Source organism: Mus musculus, chromosome 5, assembly GCF_000001635.26.
Source record: "Mus musculus strain C57BL/6J chromosome 5, GRCm38.p6 C57BL/6J".
Taxonomy (NCBI): Eukaryota; Metazoa; Chordata; class Mammalia; order Rodentia; family Muridae; genus Mus; species Mus musculus.
The window spans coordinates 65,127,334-65,152,564 of NC_000071.6; the positions used below are offsets into that span (position 1 = coordinate 65,127,334).

Genomic DNA, 25,231 nt, shown 5'->3' on the forward strand with positions numbered 1-25,231 from the left:
TACTCAAATTTGAAGTGTGTATACCTTCAATGCAGCGATTCTCCTGGGAACTAAGCTGTGTCAACGTAAGAGCCTCCCAAGACACTTACTTCAGTGTTGCCCTTAGTAGCAAACAAACACTTGAAAACAACTCAAAGCCTATTATTTGCAAGATGGGTGCTGTTGGTTTGGTTTGGTTTGGTTTGGTCTGGTCTGGTCTGGTCTGGTCTGGTCTGGTCTGATTTGGTCTGATCTGGTCTGATCTGGTCTGGTCTGGTTTGGTTTTGTTTGGTGTGAGACACACTCTCACAATATAGACAAGCCTGGCTTGGTACTTGAGATGTGACCCAGACTGGCCTCAAACTCATGGCAGTGATCCTGTTTCAGCTTCCTTAGTTCTGAAATGTACGGTCTGAACCACCATGCACACCTCATAGAGAGTAATGAACTGTTTACAACTATGAAATGTCATGAAACTGTTTAAGAGGTTTATTAGTTAGTGTGCCCATGTGTGTATGAAATTGTATAAGCAAAGCAACATGCAGAGTTAGAGAGATGGCTGAGTGGTTAAGAGCACTTGTTATTCCCTTCCAGAGGACTAAGTTCAGTTCCCAGACCCAGGTAGGGTGGTGGTTCACAACATCTGAAACCTTTGGCCTCTGAGGGCACCTGCACTCAAATGTGCATCCAGTCACATACACATACACATACATACACACACACATACACACACATACACACACACATACACACACACACATACACACACACACACACACACACACACATACACATACACACACATACATACACACATACACACACACATACATACACATATACATACACACATACACACACACATACACACACACACATACACACACATACACACACACACACACACATACACACATACACATAACAAAATATTCTCAAAAAGAAAAGAAAAATGTTCAAATTGTATGTATAGTATGATCTTTCTTCTAGCAACAATCAAAATTCTTATAAATGTGTGAAAGTGGCATTATGAGTGAGAGAGGGGTGAATTAAGTTCTGGTCACAATGGCAGCAGTTAACTGCTGCAGTTTGTCCTTCTGCAACCCAATCCTGGTGTCCCTTTCAAACCATGGAGCCTGTCTGATAGCCTGCTCAGAACAGCTACTATTGTAAGCAGGTATACATTCAATGTATAGCCCAATTTTCTGATAAAAGGCCCTTTGAATCCTTTTAGCAGGAGGGGTGTGACCTCATAGTTTAACATCCATGGCTCCTTAAGTCTGAATTTCTCCTGATGGAGAATTACTTTTGAGAAATGAATGGCTCATGTCTCAGAGGTCCTTAATGAAAGCCACTGTTGAGTTCAGGTTTCAATGACTCACCAGACAAGATAACAATCAAACCACTTCTAGCTATAAAAAACAGTATTTCCTGGAATTCGAAGCACTGGCGAGTGTTCTCACATTGATTCAATTCAATTTAAAATTTCACATATATAAATTCATATTTATTAAAATTTATTTTGTGGAGAGATGGCTCACTGGTAAGAATGCTTGCTTGGTAAGCACAGGGACTTCGTTGGGATCCCCAGCAGCCATGTAAAACGCTGAGCATGACTGTAGGCGTCATACCTGGAACAGTGGCACTGGGCAGGAGGACGGGCACAGATTCCCAAGAGCTCCCTGGCCAGCCAGCTAGCTGGGTCAGTGAGAGACCCTGTCTTAATCAGTAATGGAGCATGGCAGAGAGAGACACCTGCTGTTTAGCTCTGGCCTGCACATGTGCACCACACACACACACACACACACACACACACACACACACACACACACACACACACGACACACAAATTGTTCTTTTTGTAACAGTTCATGATCCTTTCCTTTGTCAGCATATAAGTTTAAAAACATCTCTGAGAGCTCTAAGATGTCCGTGATCTCTCCTTTGCGTCCTTTGTGTAGAAGTAGTTGGCAGGGTCTTTTTGAATCTTTGCGTCCTTTGTGTAGAAGTAGTTGGCAGGGTCTTTTTGAATGAATTGAAGGTAAAGTCCGTATGCACCACTGCTGTGACATTTCCCACTGTGGCAGTGTATACTGTGCTTTGCCAAGATGTCATCTTTGGCACCTGTCCTCTCAAGGCTTACAGCACTCTCTGGTCATCCCAGATGCTGACAGCTACATCTCCAGTGTGCAGAAACTTTTGTCAGGAAGGAGATTTGCTGCCCGCATCAGGAACCACAAGCGCAGAGAAATGGAGGAGTTGTTTGTAAGTATAACCTTGAGAGAGGAGTAGGGTTGACAGCCAGGGGGACTGGAACTCAAACAGCCTTGTAGAAGAGGGCATGACATCATATGGACTCAGTGATGTAATAGTTGTCTGACATAGGTGAGAGCAGACCCAAGGGTGTCACTTCACCGCTTGCATGCTCCCACCACACTAAAGCTCCAAAGCGTCGATCTCCCAGGCACCCTACTTGGTGTCACCTTGACTTTGTGCTCAGGACGTTTTGTCTCCTTCCTTCACCTAACTTTCTCCTGTTCTTAAAGTTAAGCAGGTATGGCTAGCTGACGGAACCCCTCCTTGTCAGTGTTCCATTCCTACCCAGGCGCTAAGGGAGCTGATTGGAGGTCCCCCACAGTGCCAGTACAGAGCTCTGCGCGGCTTTTCATGCTTCTTATTCTGTTTTTTCTGAACAGTTTTTAGTTCTAGGGGCCACATGAGGTTAAGCTACAGGCCTCATGGTATTTTTGTGCCAAAAGTCTCCAAAACAGACTTTTCAGCCAATGTCAAAACAGCTTTATGTGAAATTATTTGACAGGGGGTTCAGTACTGAACATCTAAATTCTGTTCTGCACTTTAAAATCACAAATTCTTAATATTACACTATTATAATATTTTATATTTTGACTAATCAGTGCTTTTATTCACTTCAGTGACTGTATTTATTCATTCTGGAGGTTAGACATCAGTATGTGTATATTCCTGTCTTCCACCACGCCTACTAGAATACTCAAAGTAACTCTTTAGTATTTTAAATTTTAATTTTTTTCTCCTTATCAATTTGCAGTGAGCATGTCCACAGCACTGCTCTGTCTTGTTGGCCACAGAGGCCACAGTCCAGTGCTCTCTGCAGCTAAGGAATCTTAAGCCTTGAGCCCCACCATCCCTCTCCAATAGGAAATCTAGGTGTCAAACTGGAGGAAGCAGCCCTGTTTGAATTAGAGTGAGTGATATTGGTGTCAGGGTATCCCTTTTAAAGAGTTAGTACTGACATATTTTGGTCCATTGTAGTTTTCAAACTTTTTCGTCTAGTTTTTCTCATTATCCCTTGTTCAAATGAACTCTTAACCAAGGATGTCACTGTGCATCCTGGGAGGAGAGGGAGGAGACAGGAGGATAGTGGCCACCAGTCCAGAGCCCCAGCTTAGACCCTCCTCCTCATCCCCACCCAACACAGCTCAAGAATCCTCAAATCTCATTTAAAATGCTTTTTAGAAAATGTGTTCTGTGATATGAACTAAGAACTCACCTAAGAACTTGGTTTAAAAGCAGGAACCACTGCTGGTGGAAAAGTGGTTTTTAAGTACAAAGGAAAATGCTCTGCGTTAACGGCTCTTGTTTCAGCCATAAAAGAGTTAATGCACCGAGCAATAAAGGCTGCGATTTGATTCTGCAGCGGGGATAGTGCTCTCAGTCTCTGTCATTTGTGGTTCAGAGAAGGGGGTGGTGTTCTGCATTTGAAAGGACTTTAATGAATGCTGTCAGTGTTTGTGCGAGTCCAGGGTCTGGATGGGAAGGGGAGCAGGGAAAGTGCTGGGGCTGCTTCAGGATAGGTGGATCAGAGTTTGCTCCGATCGAGCGGAGTGTTCCACCGCGTTCATCTTTATTCATTACCCTTTGTTCTTCATAGTCTGATATATTGGGATGAAAGTAAATGGAGATATATATTTGAACGATTTGTTTTCTTTTAAAGCTATTTTTTGGGTACAGCAGGGAATATACTTCTCTTGTCTTGGTTGGATACACAAATCTGTGCGCCGTGTTTTTTGCCCGTTGCCTAGACGATCACTCGGTTTCTCTGAGGATGTCTGGTTCTCGCAAAGAGTTTGACGTGAAACAGATTTTGAAAATCAGGTGGAGGTGGTTTGGCCATCAAGCATCGTCTAACTCTTCCGTTGACAGCCAGCAGGGAGAATTTTGGAACCGAGGACAGACCGGAGCAAACGGTGGGAGAAAGTTTTTAGATCCGTGTAACCTACAATTGCCTTTGGCTTCCATTGGTTACCGAAGGTCCAGCCAACTGGATTTCCAGAATTCACCTTCTTGGCCAATGGCATCCACCTCAGATGTCCCTGCATTTGAGTTTACAGCAGAAGGCTGTGCTGGTGCACACTGGCTGGAGAGACCAGAAGTGGACGATGGCACTAGTGAAGAGGAAAATGAATCTGATTCCAGCTCGAGCAGGTTGATTATTCTCTTACTGTCAGAGACGGGGTGCGGGGTGTGTGCTCTATGCTAGTGGAGAATAACTGACTATTTACTAGCTTATCTCTGTGGTTGTCCGTACATCTGCTTCCCGTGAACTGCCTACATGAATGGCATCTTGGTATGGATACGTAGGTTTGCTAGGATTTGGGAAATGTCTCGTTAATTCTGTGAAATTTAAAGGCACCAAATAGCTTTCATTTTGAAATACCTTGCATTTCATGTATAGATCTGACACTGCCTTGAAAATAGTATGTAGCAGCAGTTTTATACGGTGTTGCCTGGCTGTATTCATCCGGCTTCTGTATTTACACTAAAACTATGAGACATTTCTACAGTATAAATCCTTGTGGTATTTTGGGTTATAATAGATTGTGGAGTCGTTTTAATTTGATAAAAATGAAAGGTTCTATAAAAAGAGATACACTGTAGTTCCCAATTTTTGACACCATTTTAGTTGTCAATACTGTTTTTCTGTGGTTATGTCTTTGTCCTGTGGATGTTGCAGCTCTGCAGACTAAGACAGAGAATACTAAGTAATGTATGTGTCTCTCTCAAGGATAGCACCACCGATTCCTGTTACCCCCACTTTCCACTGAAATTCACGCTGTTTAAGGAAAAGAAAGATAATCTTTTAGTAAAGTTTAAGAGAACATGGTGTCGGGAGTGCTAGATGTGGTCAGCCAGTCAAAAAGATGATAAGGAAAATGAGTTGGAAGGAATGCAATAAAGCAAAGAATTGATAATTTCATGATGATTTTGTTCCTCCTTCCTGGCACCTTCTTATCTTTAGGATGGATTTTCTTGGTCCGCTTTCCATGCTGTGTAACAAGTTAAAGTCGACTTTCTGATACATCTTCATTGTAGAATATTTCTAAATACTTAAAGACACAAACACCTACTCATTTGACATTCAATTACTTTTTGCTCTTTGAAATTAGTTTGCAGGTTTTGATTATTATAATCTCTAGGTTGGCTATTGTAAGTGTAGGTAGGCATCCTGAAGAATTCGGGTCGAATGGACTCATAGATTCAAGTGTCTCATGCTTGGAAATCCTCGCCCTTTCTCTTCCTCTAACCTTCAGAACATGGAATTCTGACCTGTGGGAGGATAGAAACATAGACTGTCATCTGTAGCCTGTATAACTGAGAGAGGGGAGAATCTTTACTTAGGTAAATAGCATATTTAATTTAAAAAAAATGTTATTACTTCATGACTTGCCTTTATTGTAAGGGAAAAGGAGCCATGAATAATTTTAATATTGAGATTAACTCAACAAACATGATCCTATTATATATTGGGACTTTTGCCATAAAGAAAACTAATTTTTAATTTTTTTTTACCAATTTCTGTGTGAAAATAAATTTTTCCATTTGAAAAATCAATATATTAAGAATATTTAAATAGTGTTAAAAAACAAAACATTCACTTCTTTACCAGCTTAGGTCATAAAACTATTAACATCTATCTACTACCCAATTATGTGATAATAACATTTATGCACATGTCTAATATAGAGAAAATTTACACATACTTCCTTATATCATAGATAGTTAACATAACCAATGAATATTAAATTTTAACCCTCTTTTGCGTGTACACTGAAATATTTTGGTGAGGTGTTAGTAATGAGAGAAAATATTTTTGTTCTGACTCAGAGATAGTTATTGTATAGTCCTCAAGAATCTTGCATTGATATTTTTACTTATAGGAATATAAAATTAAAATGCTCATCAAGGACATGGTGAACGATGGGAGTAGACATGTCACATCCTCAGAGACCTAATTAAAAAAAAAAACTATGTGTACAGTAAAACATAATATAAGTAAATCTCTGATTTGTAGATAGGAGGGGCCATTCAAGAGCTTATTCTTGATGGTTTAACATTTCAATATTATTGCAAAAAAAAAAAAGATCTATAGTTTAGTGTGTGCTTGTCCCTCACATCTCCATGTCATCCTATGTTGAATGTATCCAATCTTTATGCCTCTGTCAATCCTCTGGCTGACACTTTAACCTTTGTCACAGGGAGAAATTTGTCACCCTCAGCATTTTAAACAGCCAAAGTTCCTAAGTGAGTGTCCTTTTACTATAAGCAAATTGAAGCCCATTAATACTGTTGTCAAATCCCAGCACTTGAGAAGCAGAGGCAGGTGGATTTCTGAGTTCGAGGCCAGCCTGGTCTACAAAGTGAGTTCCAGGACAGCCAGGGCTATACAGAGAAACCCTGTCTTGAAAAAACAAAAAACAAAAAACCCCAAACAAACAAACAAACAAACAAATACTGTTGTCAAAGAAGTTACAGTGACATTTATCAGATTTGTATACATAACTTGGAACAATTCTTTTTATATATATTTGCAAATGATGAGCTAGAAACCTAAGCATGTTATAAATTAATATCTGAATATATTAAAGATACAGTGAAGATGCACGTATAACATACTGATTTCTTCTTAGGAGCAGTCATCAAGACAGATATCAGAACTTAAACAGAACTTTTGGTTTTTTAGGTTAGGAGAAGGACAGCCGAGTGGTTTTGCATCATCAGAATGCTAACAGCCATCATGGATGTGGGCAGCTGAAGGACTGTATTGTCAGCTGTTATCTAGCTGAAAGGCCTGCCCAAGCATTGGCCTCTGACCGCGTTCACTGCCACTTCGCTGAACCATGGAAACATCTCTCAGCTTTTAGCTTGACTCTATAGCCTAGCTGTACTTCCTCTGTGGGTCAACTTTGGTACTAAAATATAAACTTTGTTTTGTTTTGATATAACGTGAGCAATTTCAGACTTTAAGTGACAGAATTTTCATGTCTTCTATGAGATAGATTTCTAACATCTATCTAATTAGGCTAGTTCCTACCAGGGCCATCAAGGTAGGTGTCCATAGCTACTACCATGTAATCAAGGTATAAATGATTTACATATTATTCAACTGACTCACTGTAGAATTAGGTAATTTTTGACACACCTATTAAGTAAAGAAATCATTATTATCATTATTATTATTACTAGTATTGTTGTTGATGGTGGTTTTTTGAGACAGAGTTCCTCTGTGTAGCCCTGGCTGTCCTAGACTAGAAATCCACTTGCTTCTGCCTTGAGTACTGGGATTAAAGGCGTGTGCCGACACCTGGTGGATATTTGAACTTTTAAAGTCATTTTTACACAAAATATCATTGCAATTTAAGCTCTTCCAAAAAAGAAAAAAATATATAACTAAAGTTCCCAGAGGAACTTTACTCTTTACACAGCGCTAAGCCTTCAGCATGGTAACTTGTTTAGTATCCACAGTACTATTTCTAAAGTCACATTTTACACAGTATTTAATTTTATTTTCTGTGATGAGTGTTTGCCTGCACCTCTGTATGTGTATCATGTGTGTTACTGGTGTCCTTAAAGGACAGAAGAGGGTGCTAGAACCCCTATAACTGAATCACTTTCAAATTCTGTGTTTCACCTCTGGATATCCTAGACTCCTTCTGCCTCCCTATCCATCTCCTCTCTAAAGATATTATCTTTTTAAATGTATGTTTATTTATTTACTTATCTTGCTATTTTAATTACATTGTCCCTTCCCTTTTCTCTTTCCTAACTTTCCTATATACTACTCCTTGTTCTCTCTCAGATTTATTATATAATATATATACATATACACACACACACATACACACATACACACATACACACACACACACACACACACCCCACATTGACTTGTTACCAAATAATTTGGTCACTTAACTTTAGGAATGAGTGTGTTGATAGATCGTAGACTAAAATGATTTGTTTATCATCGATTGTCATAGACTGTCAGGAGCACAGGTGACAGGTGGACCAGTGGCCGAGGGCAGATAGGTCTCTGCCTCACGATTCATTCAGAGGCCCATAACCCTTTGCATATCTTTCTCCACCATGTAGAGAAGTATCCTCTCTGTGTGCTCAGAGCTTACTCAGCTTCCCCCTCCATTCTCATCTGAGGGAAAGACCAAAGAAAAGGCTGGGTGTGAGAGTAATGGTGCGAGTCGTGTATCTCTTATTCCATGGGTGAGGAGAACCCAGCTGTGTGGCTTCAGCTAGTTAGAAAAGAGGTTTTAAATGTACTTTCTACCTGAGTGTGGCCGTGTGTCCAGCTGAAAGTCAGTATTATAGAAACAGGAATAGACGTGGGGTTATAATAAAAAGTGCAGTGAGTAAAACCTGGGGCTAAAGAGACAGTCTTTAATGTGGGTGCTGGAGGTCTTCATGCTTGAATGGATAGCACGTCATGGTTCCATGGGTGGGGATAGGAGGGAATTCCCAAATAAAAGTGTTTTTCTTGAGAAGGTAAAGGACAACAATGCTTTTCTGTTTTGAGGGATACTGGGGATTGAGCCAAGGCCCCCACCCTTGCTCAGCAGTGTTCTGCCACTGAACTACAGTTCCAGTCCTTAAAGATAAGTCTTGAGCTGTTGATATATCTCTCTCTACACAACTGCCTTGGCTGTAGAAGGGAGAACCTGCCTGTGGCTATACCACCCTGAACGCTCCTGAACTCAAAAGCTAAGCAGGGTCAGGCCTGGCTAGCCCTTGGATGGGAGGAAGGGGAACTCCTTAAAGGAGCCCACCCTGCTTCCTCTTCTTCGTCACTTCCCTACAGATTTGCCCTATCTACCACCTGCCTTCCCACATACCCCGTGGGCCTTTCCTCCCTCCGAGTTCCAGCACTCTGCTCTGCCCAGGTGCATGCGATGCTCGGTTAAAGTCACGGTTTTCAAACTCCTACTTCTAGTTTATATCTCTGATGGGTCTGGTTTACTTTGTTTTAGGTTTTGGGGTAGAGTTTCATGAAGCCCGAGCTAGCATGCCAATCCTCCTGCCTCCACCCCTTTCGTGCTGGAATTACAAGCAGGCACCAGCAGTCCTGGCTTTTGTCTGTAGCTTGTAAATTGTAATTGCAGAATGCTATCTATAAATCCCTTATAATCTATTAAATAAATTTAGGGCATTCTTTAAGTATGCTGGACAGTATATGTAAAAAACTCAAAGACCGATAACCTACACTAATACATGTGGATTTTATTTTATACTTTTGATTATGAGTATTTGTGAAAGATGCTAAAAGGTTCATGGTGCAGTAATTGCACCTTTGCAGAGGCATAGATCCTAGCCGTCACCTGTTATGATGCAGGTGCCCCGCATCAATCACTTACACTGGGACTGAGCCAGGCAGGCTCATCGCAGCTCCAAAGCAGCTCTCTACCTACTCAAAGCATATGCAGTATAATTTCTATGAGCTACTTTTTAAAACTTTACTAAAAATAGTGACTTCGTTAAAAACAATTCTACTGTGCCAGATATGGTGGCACAGACCTTTAATCCTATTACTGGGGGCGGGGGGGGGGGGGGCGGTACAGAAGTCTGCAATCTCCATGTTTGTGGCCAGCATGATCTACTTGTGAGTTCCAGGCCAGCCACAGCTACATATGGAGATCCTGTCCCAGACAGGGGGGTGGGGGATGTGGTGAGGAGCAGTGTCATGGCACATATGGTGTATACACACGTACACATAACTGTGAAATCTGGAGAATTACACATGCTGGACCAGGTTACCAGATAGATGTTTTCTATCATATAAAACTTGAGTTCCATTTCCGGACCTTTCACTAAAGCTCCTTCCTACGCATCCCCTGGAATCCCGATGTCACAGTGCCACACCTTGGGAGTCACTATGTAAACAGTTAGTGATCTGAACCTTTTTTGTTCTCGCCTATTTTGTGTGTGTGTGTGTGTTCAGCCATTTTCTGAGTTAAATTCATTCCCTAGTTCAGTGACATAGACTAAAATTTAAACAGTTCTATACTGCCTGGAAATATCCCTCAGTGTATAATTCTTTACAGTGAAGGTCTGCCACAAATGATTTGAATAACTTCTTGCAGTTCTTTGAGATGCAATTTACCATATTAGTAATGTACTATAAAGAAAACTAAGCAGAGATGCTAGATGAAGTTCTTCTGTTATCCTGCAAGGCTCAAGCAGAGCAGAGAGATATACTTAGAATGCTCCACATCTATTCCCAGATGTTTCTGTTGTAAGTTAGGATGCCCGCGTGGGTTACTAAAGGCCATTTTAAAGAGGAAGTGTGAACTGAGTTATAAAAATTGGTAATAATGGGGATCATCTTTTAACCGACAAACCAGAGAGCGTTACATCAGCACAAGGCCTTTCATTGGCCACTGCAAAGCACCCTTTCCCACCGCTGACTTTCCCCGATTATGTACCTAACCTGTGCGGACTATGCATGAATTGTTTTATTTCATAATCTTCCTACAAGAACTGTTTTAAAATAAAATCCTGTGCATTGCTCCTATTTTGGTGGTGAAGAGGGTAAAGGGTAGAGAAATGATAACATGCCCAGTGACACACAGTGACACAGTGAGTGACACACAGTGAGTGACTGAACTGGAACTGAACCCAGGTGGGTGGGATTCTGGACCAGCACTGTGCAGTCAGACTTCATGCATTGATGAGCTTGCACGGGTCCCCACTGCCCCACCATATTAGGCATTTGAAGTGTGACTAGTCCGTCTACTAAAGAATTGAATTTTTTATTTTTATTTTTTATTTTTTGGGGTTTTTTCGAGACAGGGTTTCTGTGTGTAGCCTGGGCTGTCCTGGAACTCACTCTGTAGACCAGGCTGGCCTCAAACTCAGAAATCCGCCTGCCCCTGCCTCCCAAGTGCTGGGATTAAAGGCCTGTGCCACCACTGCCCGGCAAATTTTTTATTTTATAAAAATAAAACTGTGGGGTTTTAAATTTTGAAATGGCTTTAAAATAGCCAATTGCTATTGTATTGGGTAACAACTCTAGAACCTTCCTAAAATGCTCTCAGTCACTCTCCAGTACTCTCCAACTTAACTCTCAAAACTAAAGCCCATTGGAGAAGACAGAGCTGGAAACGTTCTCTTGTCAGTCATGTAAAGGCGCGGGTGCGCTGTGCTCTCCGTCCCGTGGAAACCTTTTTCACCCTAGCTGAGGAACTGTCATATAGGAGTGGTCTTTGGTCTGAAATCCTTCATTCTAACTCCTGCACTTAATGGAGCTTTATCCTCCCATCAACCCTTTAGTCCTTGAACTAATACTGTAGTCCTTGAACTTAGTGTAAAGGCGGGGAGGATTTCTCATTCTTTTGTGGACAGTTCGACCTGTTTGAACACCTTCTGATCCAGTACAGTAATTGGCCACTCTATGTTTCCTTGGCTGATCATGTTAGCCATTTAGGATCTCAAATGTTTTCATATGCAACGTAAGACTTAAATGACAGAATAGGTTTCTTTTAGTTATGAAAATTCTAAATAGAATAGGTTTCTTTTAGTTATGAAAATCCTATAGTAATTTGAATACATATAGTTTAATTCCTTATAGTTGAATGGATGTACAGTAAATTGTTTTTTAAGAAAGTGCTTATTAGAATTGTATTATCCGAACTGCCTTTAAAAAATAAAAGCAAATCTTACTGGGGAGGTGTGCAGCCATCGAAGCCTGTTGACGAGCTCTGCTTCTTTCTGTTCGTGCATTCTGTATGGACATAGATGTGCTTTTCCATAGACTACAAACCAGAAGCCTGCACTTCTTTTCATGCTTCAGTTGAAGTAGTGGATGTGGTTTCTATCTCTAGAAACCTGTGATTAATTGTCACATTGAAATAATCTGTTCCCTTAAGGTGGCCGCAGCTGAAGACTTGATAGCAAATAAGAAAGAAGTTTGAAGTGTTGTTCTAGGAACACGGGAGGTTTTTGTTAATGTTTATGTGTACAGTGTTGGGGTGACTCGGCAGTTAGGAGTGCTGGTTCTTCTAGAGAACTTGAGTTGGTTCACAGCACCCATATGGTGGCTCACAGATGTATGTAAGACCAGTTATAGCAGTATCTAGAATAATCTTGTGATCTGTGCACACAGAGTGCACTTATATACATTCAGGCACACACACACACACACACACACACACACAGAGAGAGAGAGAGAGAGAGAGAGAGAGAGAGAGAGAGAGAGAGAGAGAGAGTTTAAACATTTTCTTCTAGGAAACTCAGTTTACATCTATTGGAAGTAAAGACTCCATCTTTCAGATCAGTGCTTTGAACTGTAGTTCATTGTATTCTCAGCCTTTAATGCATCTACCTCCTAACCAAAGTGTCCATCAGTGGTCCTCAGCCTGTGCGAATGTTAGGAGCAGCTCATGACTTCTGAAAAACACAGTTTCTGGGTTTCACCTCAGACCAAGTGAGATGCCCCAAGTGTGCGTGATCCCCATGATACACAGATTCATCTGGGGATCCAACTCAAAATTCCCTGAAGGTTCCTGATGAGAAATAAAGTGGTCTACTAATGAACTGGACTTCTCTTGATGTCAAGTAAGACCATAACTTAGTGACAACTATTAAATAATGACTGTTCTTTTCAAATTGAATATTGATTAGTGTTTACAATCAGATGATGACCCAAACCTTTCAGCTTACTCACTGGCTAGTCATTCCTGTTCATTCCGGTGATGCCTGGGGAGTGGGGTACACACATCAGATCCCCAAGAAAGAAGTACTTCATTTACTTTGTTTTAGAGAGAATTTGTGGCTTACAAAAAATAGGATACTGTGCCTTTTCTCCTACTCTTAAGATATTAATATGTGCATGCCCCTCCCACAGAGTCATCTATGTGTGAGATAAATGCGGTCTAGCTTTCACAGGAGGAAAAGGCACTCATCAGACAGCAGTCTCTACATCCATGACCAGACTCTGTAACGCTTGGCAAGGAACTTACTGACTTCACGTCCTTTTACTCCAGCACACATACCTAGGACTCCAGTCAGTACTTTAAACTAACAACTTTTAAAATATGTATTGTTGCTTGTCTGAGTTTTTGAGGGAATCATTTACAATGCTGTTTTTGTGGCTGTGTATTTTATAGATAGCATCTATGAAAAGTAACCCATTTTTAAGTAAAGGAAAACTTTTATCTCAAACACAGTAACAATGACGCCACTAAATATATTAGGAGATACATCCATCAGTATGACTATAGCTTGGCTCTTTTTCATCTGAATAACAGCATTTACCAAAGGTAACTAAAAATGGCAACCAAAGAATATGCGTAGCTACAGCTGTTGGTGGCACCTTCACTCATGTGCTTACGAGACACAAGTACCCAAAGCATCATTGGTTTTAAAACACAAAAGTAGTAAGCAGGCATGCCTGCAACCCCAGACTTGGTACACTGCGGCAAAGATGGCTGGGATTTGAGGCGAGCCAGGGCTGTGCGGTGAGACCCTGCACAGGAAAAAGAAAAAAAAAAAAAAGACAGTGATTACCTGATACTGATTGATGGCTCTGCTTCTTACATTGCACATGAAGGGTTTAAAGGAACTTAGTGGGGAAAGGCTTTAATCACATGCTGATTTTTAAAAATGTGTGTCTTCTCTTTTCAGGACTTCCAATAGTAGTCAGACATTGTCTTCCTGCCAGGCTATGGAGCCATGCTCATCAGATGAATTCTTTCAAGCCCTTAACCATGCAGAGCAAACATTTAAAAAAATGGAAAACTACTTGAGGCACAAGCAACTGTGTGACGTCATTTTAGTCGCTGGCGACCGCAGGATTCCAGCTCACAGGTGACTGTTCTCTACTTTTCCACTGTTCTCATACATGAAGTGTTCCCTAGGTAACGTCACCCGTTACCTGTGTGGTGAGGTGAGTGAGGTACACCAGGTAACCCTCAGGCCTCAGGGCGGTGATCTGCCTCTCAGAATGTCTATGAAGAAAACTGCATGTGCGATTGCTAAATACAAATGTCTGTGTTTTCTTTTGTGGAAACACAGGCGTCAGCCTCAGGTCAGTCAGCACTGTTTGCTGTAGATGTCATCCATAGCAAACAGTTTTCATGCATGTTAAATACTCATTAAGTGCTTTAAATAAGCTTGATGGAAATTAGAGTTTGTGGATAGCCAGAAGGGAAAACACACAAAAAATAGAGTTCGCAAAAATCTAAATAGTTTTTCTTTTCTCTCTTTAATGCTGTGGGTGAACCAGGCCTGCGTGCTAGCCGTGCACTCTGACCACCTAAGTTCCCTGCCCCTCAGCAAGTTGTAAAACCCCCACGTATTCCCTGATTTGTTTTCCGATCCCCACGATGGTGGCAGTGGTGACTCCTTAACACAAACAACATATTCTAAAGGTAAAAAGAACATTTTAGAAAAGAATAATTCATTTCTTCTGACGAGTTGATGTGTTCAGTTATTCATTGTTAATCACCACATTGATCACAAAGATTATTTTTATGTCTTCCAACATTAATTGACATTGTCCAAAATTTTTCATAAAACCCTTCCAAGTGGAAATGAACCCATCAGAAAGCAGGAACTTGAGTTTATAGCTGTGAGTTAGCATACATTTATTGGCAAAACCCTGTCATAAAAAGTGTGTGTTGCAAACATGGTTTCTTAGAGAGGAGATTTCAGCATTAATTTCCCAGAGGCATCTCACCGTGGCTCTGAAACAGAGCTCATCAGCTCAGCCACCAGCATGTGCTGACACCAGCGCTTGACACAGGTGACCCCTTGGGCTCTCTGCTGTCTTCTGCCCTACACTGGTTGTAGCAAAGAGGCTGCAGCTCCGGAAAGCTTGCAGTGGCTCCCCCGTCACTGAGCTGAGTGACCAGAGTACCTTTGGTGACCTGTGTGACCCAGCTTGCCATCGCCACCCTGGAACTGTCTCAGAACTCACCCTCCCTGCTCACTCCACAGGAGCCTCACAGAGTCCTCACAGAGCCCTCATGGGTTCCCGGCATGGTGGGTGTGCTCCTCTGCCCTTGGACTGAGCACTGTCCCATCCCAGGCACCTCCAGAACTAACGTCTCCACCTCCCTCAATAATAATAATTTAAAGCAACAGATCTTTGCCGGAGTGACACCATTTACCTGTGGCCTACTTTTGCCCTATAGAACTTGTCATCTTGTTATTAACTACGCCAGACTGTAACAAAAAATATAGACGTATTAATAGTTATAAAAGTTGCTAACTCCATTTTTAAGTATGTCCTACATATTCACTTCTGTCCCAAAACATTTAGGTTATTTTCAAAATTGACAAAGAAAAAATAACCTTTACATTTTTCTTTTCATATATAGCCAACTTAGTAGAAAGTGCTTCCAGCTTTTTAAAAAAGCCATCGTAAAGTGGTGTGTGCATAGCAAAATCACTTGCCTTGGCAGACCAGCAGACTGTTTCCAGTAATAGTAATTGGTTATGCAAAGGAAGGAAGGGGAGGTGAAATGATTTGTCAAATGCAGGGTGCATTTTCCAGCACCGTGTGCTCCTGTGCGCGCCAAATACAAAACGAAAAGAATGCATTTATTAATGAACATCCCGCTTTAATGTGCTCGTTGGTTGCTTCTCTGATGTCTCCTCAGACTGGTGCTGTCTTCCGTCTCAGATTATTTCGCTGCTATGTTTACTAATGATGTCAGGGAGGCGAGGCAAGAGGAAATCAAAATGGAAGGTGTGGAGCCGAATTCCTTGTGGTCCTTAATTCAGTACGCGTACACAGGTAACAGGTCGGAAATGTAAGCTGATGTCCTTTAGGTTTGTGTCATGCAATTTGATGGCAGATTTGAATTCTTTTCCTTCCTCTTCTGTTTATGTTTTTTAAACAGTCTCATATATTCAAGCTGACATTGAACTCACTATGTAGCCAAGGGTGCTCTTGAACTTCTCCTGGCCCCTACTTTTAGATTTCAGATTTCTGCTTTGAATAATAAAGTTCAGTTAATTCTGCTATGCGCATCACTACCTTTGATGACCAGAATCCTATTCTTTATTGGTTAAAATCTCTATGTTAAAACCTTTAAAATGATTATCATAATGCAGCTTTTGAATAATACATTTGTAAAGATTTTTTTTTTATAATCCTGTGTGTCTGTCTGTCTGTGGACTACTTTTTTCTTATAGAACTTACACACACACACACACAGACACGAGCGTAGCAGGTGACTGGGGACCAGAGGCCTAGGATCCCCTGGACCTGGAGTCCCAGGCTGTTGTGAGCCACCTGACATGTGCTGAGAAGAGCAACACACTAGTCCTAACCACTGAGCCATCTCCCCCCAGTCCTTTGAATGGTACCTTAAATATTTACATAAAAATAACATGACTTGGGTTTGGGGAAATGACTTGATGGGTAAGATTGGATGCTTTGCAAACAGGACCTGAGTTTAGATCTCCTGTGCCCACTTTAAACATGGGGTGTGGATATATGTACCTGTAGCCCCAGCACTGGAAGGTAAAGACAGAATGCTGCTGGCTGGACAGCCAGAGTAAAAAACTGTGAGTGCCAGTTTCAATGAAATCAAGCAAAGTAGTGGTGGAATAAGACAGCTGGTACTTTCCTCTGGCCTCCACACATGTGCACGTGTGTGCAAACACACACACTCAGACATGTAATATAGCCAAATTTTACATTTAAAATTTAAGAAATATACGTCATAGATATTAGTTACTAATTAGTGCAACATTTAAAAATTCTGAAAACAAGCCATTCATTTTTTTAAGCAGAGGTCACAAAGGGATAAAAATGATTCATATTTAATACTTCGTTTTTCTTTTTGGAATCTTAAGCCTTCAAGATCTGTAATTGTATAATGAGCTCTTATCTAGAAATCATGTCAACACCAGTTATTGTTTAAAAACAAGATTTCTGAAGCTGCCTCGTTAATGAATCTCCTTCCCTTAAGGCCGACTTGAGCTGAAGGAAGACAACATCGAGTGCTTGCTGTCCACAGCCTGCCTGCTCCAGCTCTCCCAGGTGGTGGAAGCCTGCTGCAAGTTCTTGATGAAGCAGCTCCACCCGTCCAACTGCCTGGGGATTCGGTCCTTCGCGGATGCCCAAGGCTGCACAGATCTGCATAAAGTGGCTCACAATTACACGATGGTATGTATTCTCGTGAGAATCAGAACGTCCTGCCATCTCTGGCCCACTTCTTGCCTCTGAGAGCTTAGCTACATGTCGCTCTTTTCATGTGGCTTTGACACAAGTTTTAAGGTTCAAGTTTATGACACAGCACTAAGTTGGGAAGGAAAACCAGCAAGGTGACTCCTGATGGAGAATCCTAGCGGCAGGTGGCAGGTGCGCTGCTTTTAAAAGCACACTTCCCTAAACATTCCGCTGCAGCACTCCGATGAACTGATCCGTCTCATAGTCGCCAGTGGAAACTGGTGGCGGTGGCCGTAGTGTAAGCAGTAAGATAAGGGTAAAAGGTCAAATGGGAGACCTATTTCAGATGCCCCTGATTACACACAAGTGCTTGTCACCGTGGGAAGACAATGCCCCTACTAACTACAGTGAATTGTGTGTTCAAATAAATCAGAGGAAGTTCTGAGTCAGCGTCTGAGAGATAGTGGAATGTGGATTGATCTAGGATAGCAAGGGAATAAGGCGTATTGATGGAGTCTTCTTAGGACCCACTTTCAGTTTCAACATTCCATATATGTCTGAGCAAGTGCACAGTGCAGTCAGAAGACAGCTTGCAGGAGTCAGGTCTCTTCTACTGCGTGGGTCCGAGGAGTCAAACTCAGGTGGTCAGGCCTGGTTGCAAGTGCCTTTATCCTTTTTCTCTGGGCCCAATATCTCTTCCTTAGACATTTAATACATGTGCAAACATTTGTATGCATTTAGGTCACCCCTGCTGTTTACAGTATAGGCATGATTGCTGCTTTAAAGCTCAGATGCAAATCCAATTGAAATTAGCTGAATGTTTTTAAAGCTATTTTCATAGCCAATTAGTTGCAGTAGATTTTTTTTATGTCAAGGTCATTACTTGGCAGTACTTAGCTTCAATAGAGATATGCGATGGAACTCTAATAACAATAAGTAATTTAGAGGCAGATTGTCTGATTTGAATGTTGCTATGGGAACTGAATAAGTATGTAAAGCAAAATTCAATCTTCAGTTTAAATAAATCCCTCAGTAATTTCATTTGCTTAAAAGCAATTCTGAAGGGGAAAGGGCAACTCTAGCAAGCGTCTGGTATGTTGATGCCTGCTTGTTTCATAAAACAGATTGAAAGCATGAGACAAATGTAGCGCTAGGATGGTGAGTTCCGTTAGTGTTTGATAGTGCCCAGGGCACGCGCAGAGGTCCTCCCACGCATGGGCAGGGACAGGTAACAGCTCCTCGGGGTGCTGCAGTCTGGAAGCTTCTGGTCCAGTTCTCATTGCCACTAAATATGACCTGGAACACGTCACTTAACCTCTGGAAAGAACATTCTGGATTATTTTATCATTATGACTATTTAATGCCATTATAGGTTTATGAAGCAAATGTGGACATTTTGTTTTAGAATTCTAAATTTTATTTCTGAGCCTTGAAAACTAATACAATTATTGAATTTTTCTAAAACAACTACTTTAAAGCAAAATCATGTTTCTGAAAAGAACTTTGTGTGTAAACTTGCTCCAATAGTGTTATATAATCTATTGAAAAATTCAGTTTTCACGTGATATAAACTATATAGAGTGAAAGGGCATTTCTCTGAAATAGATAACACTAACAGTTGGCCAAGTCTTACTGATGAAATGCAGTTACTACTATTGGAAAATAGAACAGAGTCACACTAGTATTGCTTATCCAGTGTACCATACTTGGACCCAGGCTGGCCTCAAATTCACAGCACCGTGTGCCTTAGGGCTGAGATCACAGGTGTGTGCCATCATGCCTGGCTATACCATACATAGTGTTAAATGACCAGAAACCCATCTTTCTACTTTCCACCTAACACTGTATATTAAATACCTTTGCATGCAACTATAAGATCTTCCAAATTCATATTGCCTACTTAATAATCACTGAGTAATAACTTCCCATAGTTAGAGTTTAGGCAACTTTACTGTGAAAAGGATGATAAATATTGACAGGTGTTTGGCTTTGTTCCCCATCATGCAAAGTATTTACTAAGGGTTAGAATGGCAAGCACCCTAAATGTCTAAGAGGTTTGCAGTGCTAGTGTCGAATGCCGGATCTCACTCACGCCAGGCAGACACTTCACTACTGAGCTGCAGCCTCAGCCCAGTTTTGATCATTTTTGTCTCTTGCTGTGTGTTCCCGAATCATCTGATAATGTCAGTCTGCAATTGAGTAGAGCAGTTTGCTTGAAGCCGTTCCAGCGCTGAGATTTTATTAAAATATGTTCCTGAAAATGATAATCAATCATCCAAAGTAGATTCATTTTGGTATCTTTTAACAAATCATGATGAATTGGAGCAATTGAATTTAGTTAATTATTCATGAATGGTTTTCCTCCTAAGACTCTGCTGAAAGGAATGTCAGTCCAAGATAGATCTCAGATCAGTATCTTGCTTGGGTTACCACAGGCTAAATGGAAAATATAATTCTCATTTCAGTATGGAAAGCAGTTATTCATAGGCCTTATCTCTAGCTCTGATTTAAACAGTGTTAGTTATTTTACTGAAACCTTGTATGCTGATAATGGACAGATAGTCCATTAGGAAGAAGAAGAGAAACATTACAAGATCGCATGTGTAGAATTTGCATTTATATCCGCAGTCTAAGCTCTTCGTGCATTAAGACTTCAAAGCAGAAAAAGATTTCTCTCTTTCAGGGTGGAGAGATGGCTCAGCAGTTGTGCTGCTCTTGCAAAAGACCCATCCATGTTTATTTCTCAGTAGCCATGAGATGGTAGATGGCTCACAACTACCCTTAACGCTAGTGTCTGGCCTCTGCAGGCACCTGTACCCACACACAGACACACAGGCATGCACACACTTTAAAATAAAAATAAAAGATTTTAAGAAAAGATTTCTTTCTCTCCAGATTGGTTAACATAATAATGATAACCAAGTTATTCCACACCTGGGACATTTATAGTGTCCCATTTCAGTGCACAGTGGGGACTCTGTCCCGCAGTCTAAGGTCCTCCTAACCTGTGCTAGGTTAACAGTTTTACTAAAAGCAAACTAACTGGGCATATATCAGATTAGAAGGACTCAAGTCTTCTCAATAGATCTGAAATCCCGGATGGTCCTCTAAAAAGCATAGGAATGTTTGAGCTACCTGTGGTGGTGGTGGTACACATGTATGATCCCAGGGGTGAAGAACCTCGGGTTCAAGACCAGCCTGTGTGTCTTTAAAACAAAACAAGCCCGAATAAAACGTTAATAGCCACTTTGGTTGTTAAAGTAGCATTAAGGACTCGTGCTTTACCGTGCGGGCTATAGGACTTTGATCAGAGACGTCTTCGTTGGCCAGCCCGGAGGCCATTCCTGCATCAGAGGCACCCTCACTGCTGACAGATTCCCAGACAGGCACAAGCCTGATGGTAGTTCTCTTCCTTGAGGTTTACTTCATTGTTTTTTCAATCTTCCTTCAGAAGCCTTGTCTAAACAACTCCTGAACTTGATCAAAGCCCGAAGTAAATGTCACAGGAACTCTTCACAGTGTTGTCCTCTGACACTGTTCCCACTTCACAGTGTCATCATCTGACACTGTTCCCACTTCACAGTGTTGTCATCTGACACTGTTTCTGCTCACAGTGTCGTCATCTGACACTGTTCCACTCACACATGTTTAAAAAGTGATACAGGTTAGGGTTTTTCTTGGTTTTCTTTCCTAATGGTGCTAAAATATAAAATTGTATCTAAAGTACAAATTATTCTAGACACTTAGTATAAAAAAAATTGAGCTTTTTTTCATAAAATATTGGTGATGAAAAGGAACAATATCATTCATTTGCCACTTGTCCCCTCTAGGAACATTTCATGGAAGTAATCAGGAACCAGGAGTTTGTGTTACTCCCAGCCAATGAGATCGCCAAGCTCTTGGCCAGCGATGACATGAACATCCCGAACGAGGAGACCATACTGAACGCGCTTCTCACCTGGGTCCGGCACGACCTGGAGCAGAGGCGGAAGGATCTCAGTAGACTTTTGGCTTACATTAGGCTACCTCTCCTTGCGCCACAGGTAATTGATAGGCACCTGTCTGCAGGCGTGTTCCTTTGAGTAGTCGGTCAGAGTAAGTTACACATGCATTCCTGTGGAATGTATAGTTTAGGAGATAGTAAACTAACAAATGCTGCCTCTGTTTGTAGTTCACAGGGTCAAGCTATCTAAATCGCATTGATTAAGTAACAATCTTGATTTTGAGTTAGCAATTTCCTTGGACTCTACCATATACCTATTGTACTAATTAGAGAGAACTTGGTCCTAAGAGCCGGAAAGTTTAGATCAGCTCCTTGTCACGCGTCGGTTAAGGTCCCGCTAGCTACTAGGTTTGGTGCTAGCTGTTCCAACACTTGAACGCCTTGGTCTCCCCGGCCAAGAAGCAGAGACGACCTCTTTTCAGACTGTCGGGATTATGATGAGAGAAATGCACTCTGGGAAACAGAACGTGCTATAAATATAAGGCCAGGGTTTCAGAGTGGAGACGCCCCTCACAGTGCATCCGGAGTTGTCCGTCCTCACTTGCGGGCACAGTTTCTCCTTTGTACAGTTTTCACTGGAATCGAGAGACTTTCCCGGCAGGTTTTTTTTTTTTTTTCCTTCTGCCTGTCTCGGGCACTGAATAGAGAAAGAGGCCTTGAAAGCAGAGTAGGTGAGAGCGCTTGCTGATTCAGGCCTGACCTCCTTTTCTTTTTCTTTTTCTTTTTCCAATTATTTAAAGCGCCACAAATGTTGCCTTGTTGTATTAATTCTGCAGATAATGCATCATCGCTGTCCAGCATGAGTAGACGTTGCTGTTTGCACTCTATCTAGCAGAGAGAGGAGTCACTGCCAAGGCTTCAGGCCAAGGCCTCCCTCTTTACAATGGACCTGCATGAATGGATGGCAAGTCGGGGAAAATAACATAATAAAGTAATTCTCTTGAAATCATATTTAAAGAGGGCACTTAAATTTCCTTGCTTCCTAGTAGATATTCTCGCTTATTCTTTTCTAGATGAAAGAAAGTAAAATATGAAAAATCTTATTAGGTGTTGGAAAGAGCCTGAAATATAACCACATAGCACGGAAACATGATTTCAGTTCTGCGGTCTGAAGGGCACTGTGATGTGGCAAGCTTCCCACCAACCTTTAAAACTCCTGCTCCTGTGAACTTGGGGATAGGACACTTCCCTGAGTCCTTAAACTTGAAAGGCAGGAGGTCATTTTGGCCAACACCTGGGGTACAAGCGAAGCATCGGGCCAATACAAGTACAAGCAGATGTTCAGAGCCACCAGATAGCTGCTCGCTTCCCTGTCCTCCCTCAAGTGTGGCTCTGCCTGCCTTTACTGCTGACTAACATGGAGCTCCTGAGAGCCAGAGCTAGGACTTGGACCCAAGTGCAGCTCTGTGCCCTTTCCACAGACTCGTCTGTCCCTTAAACACACTGTGTATAAAGCTACAGAGTATAGGTTAAGGGGAAACAATACAAACAAGGTGAGGTTACAAAGTGCTAAGCAGAGGTCATGCTAGGAGAGGGAGCAAGATGTGAAAACAACCAGGGACCCAAAGATCAAAACAACAACAACTGGCAGAGAACCAGAGTGGCCCTCCTTACATGTCATGTGATCTGCATCTTGTACTAGCCATCAGAGGTGGCTGGGGGAGGAGGGTGGGTTCCAGGAAAGAGGCCAGATTGCACACTGCTGGGAAGCATACACTATGGAAGGTAAAGAACACTTACTCGACTGGAGCTCAAAAATAAAGAGGGCAAAGTTAGGCGATCAGGCTAGAGAAGGACTTTAACCAGATTGTTAACCAGAACCTTTCAGCATGCCAAGGAGTTTGCACTTTATCCTAAAAGCAACGAGGAGGGTAGAGGAAGGGTTTATCATAGGAATGGCATAATGTAACTCTGTTTGGCGAGAACACTATAAGTGCACTGCGGAGAATCAGGGTCAACACTAGAAACCCATTAGAAAGGTGTTCAGCCAGGCGAAGTAGACACTCAGGCAGTGCCAGAGAGAAGTGACCAGAAACTGACGAAACTGAATGACTGGGTTAGAAGGGCCCAGAGTCACCCTGTGTGTGGAATGTGGTTAGAAGGTGAAGTCATTCGAGACAAAGAATTCAGTATGAGGGATAGCATGTAGTGTGGGAAGGGGAATGGAGAACCATTTTCCCAAAATTGCTTGGCACCTTAAATCTTAAATCCTCACGATATTAAGAGGAAAAATGGAAAAACTTACCAGCATGTTGAAACCCAAAGCAAAAGAATGATTCTGGCCAGGGAGAATGGAAAAGTACCAGGGATGGGCTGTGGGAAACGTAAAGTTCTGTGGCCGTTAGCAACCTACCAAAGGATGAGAGAGTTACTTACTACAACTCCATCCCATGTCTGAGGAGGAGGAAGTGTTATTGTCATCAGGTGCTACACAGAAGACAGACAAGGAGGGGACTCTGGTAGGTTAGCCTAGTGGTTCTTGAATTGTAGGATCGACATCACCTGTGAACGGTTTGAATTACAAATAATAACTAGACCTCATCTCAGAACTCTGTGAGATGGGCCCTAAAGACCACGGACTTGAGGGCCCATCAGATTTAAGACCCTGTCCATGATAAGGGAGCAGTAGTAATGCAGGAGCAAATATGATTGAGTTGGCTACAGTGCCCCGCACAATGTCAATAGTTACTTGGCCTCTGAGCTCTGAGCTGTTTTCCTTTCTTAAAATGATAATAGTAGGTTGCACTATGTAACACTTTTACTCTGTTGCCGCTGCCCCCCCCCCCATCCACCTTTGGTAACTTCCAATATGAATAGAATACAATGTATTTAGATGACTACTCCCTCCCTCTCCTCAAGGGACACATAGGCACAGGCATGGGCTCACACCCCACCCCACCCCCACTCAGGCACACACACACAGAGAGAGAGAGAGAGAGAGAGAGAGAGAGAGAGAGAGAGAGAGAGAGAGAGAGAGAGAGAGAGAAGAGCTTCATGGGTGTCTACTGTGCTCCACATAGCTGTAGAAAACTGACTGTGCCTCCCTCGGTGGCTGTCACCTGCCTAAAGCCCCTCCGCTAAGGGGAGAGCCTCCTGGGCTGCCCCTCTGTCCATGCTGGAGTACTGACCGGCTGGCGCTTGAGCTTGTGCAGGTCTTGTGCAGGCAGCCACAGCTGTGCTAGCTTTTGAGTGCAAAGGCCCTGCCTTGTCCGCACCTCACTATTTTGTGGCAATCTCCCCTCAGCCCTGGCTTTTATAATCTCTCTGGCCCCCTTCCACAGTGTTCCCTGAGTCATGGGGGAGGGGTGTAACAGATTTCCCAGGGGTGTTATAGATTTTCCAGTTAGGGGTGAGTTCCTTTGAGTTCTAGGGGTTTGGATTTGGATTTTTATGATAAAAGTGAAAAACAGAATTACACAATTAATTACCAAGTAGAATTCTGAAGTTAGTTTCTGTATGTTTTACATATAAAAAAATAACAATTATTAAAATTGTCAAATGCCTGTCAGGTAATTAATGACTATTTTTAGAACTGAGACCAGGTATAACCTAGAGAATTTACACTTGTGGAATCATGTTTTCCCCATATAAATGAGATTTTTATCATATTAGACAAAGCACTTTGAGCCCTAGCTAGAAGGGACTCAGCTTCCAAGTATTCATTTATTATAGTGCCACCAACAGCAGACATTGTAAGTGATGGAAGGGGTGATATGTATATTTATGACATGCTACCCAAGTGATCTTCTTACACTTTTTAATTTACTACTCATGTGTGGATCTGTCGTGTGTGGGGGAGGGGC

The 25,231-nt window shown here is 41.9% G+C and overlaps 1 protein-coding gene and 1 long non-coding RNA gene across 6 annotated transcripts in view; both read left to right on the forward strand.

Annotated features, from left to right (window-relative positions):
- The window catches only part of Klhl5 (kelch-like 5), a 60,623-nt gene that overhangs the window by 19,783 nt on the left and 15,609 nt on the right, over positions 1 to 25,231 (forward strand). For 2 of the 5 annotated variants that reach the window (NM_175174.4, NM_001359401.1), the window contains exons 1-5: positions 3,898 to 4,443; positions 13,927 to 14,109; positions 15,906 to 16,042; positions 17,226 to 17,422; positions 21,256 to 21,468. In NM_175174.4, the coding sequence (NP_780383.2) occupies positions 4,064 to 4,443; positions 13,927 to 14,109; positions 15,906 to 16,042; positions 17,226 to 17,422; positions 21,256 to 21,468 (1,110 nt within the window). In that variant the 5' untranslated portion in view covers positions 3,898 to 4,063. Of the gene's footprint in view, positions 1 to 2,680; positions 4,444 to 13,926; positions 14,110 to 14,527; positions 14,673 to 15,905; positions 16,043 to 17,225; positions 17,423 to 21,255; positions 21,469 to 22,204; positions 24,828 to 25,231 lie in introns of those variants that run through there. The other 3 variants (XM_006504136.4, XM_006504134.4, NM_001347355.1) reach the window with 3 other exon arrangements.
- On the forward strand, positions 4,450 to 13,782 carry LOC115490189. Its single transcript, XR_003955931.1, has 2 exons — positions 4,450 to 5,637; positions 6,980 to 13,782. It is a non-coding gene; the product is annotated as an uncharacterized LOC115490189 (long non-coding RNA).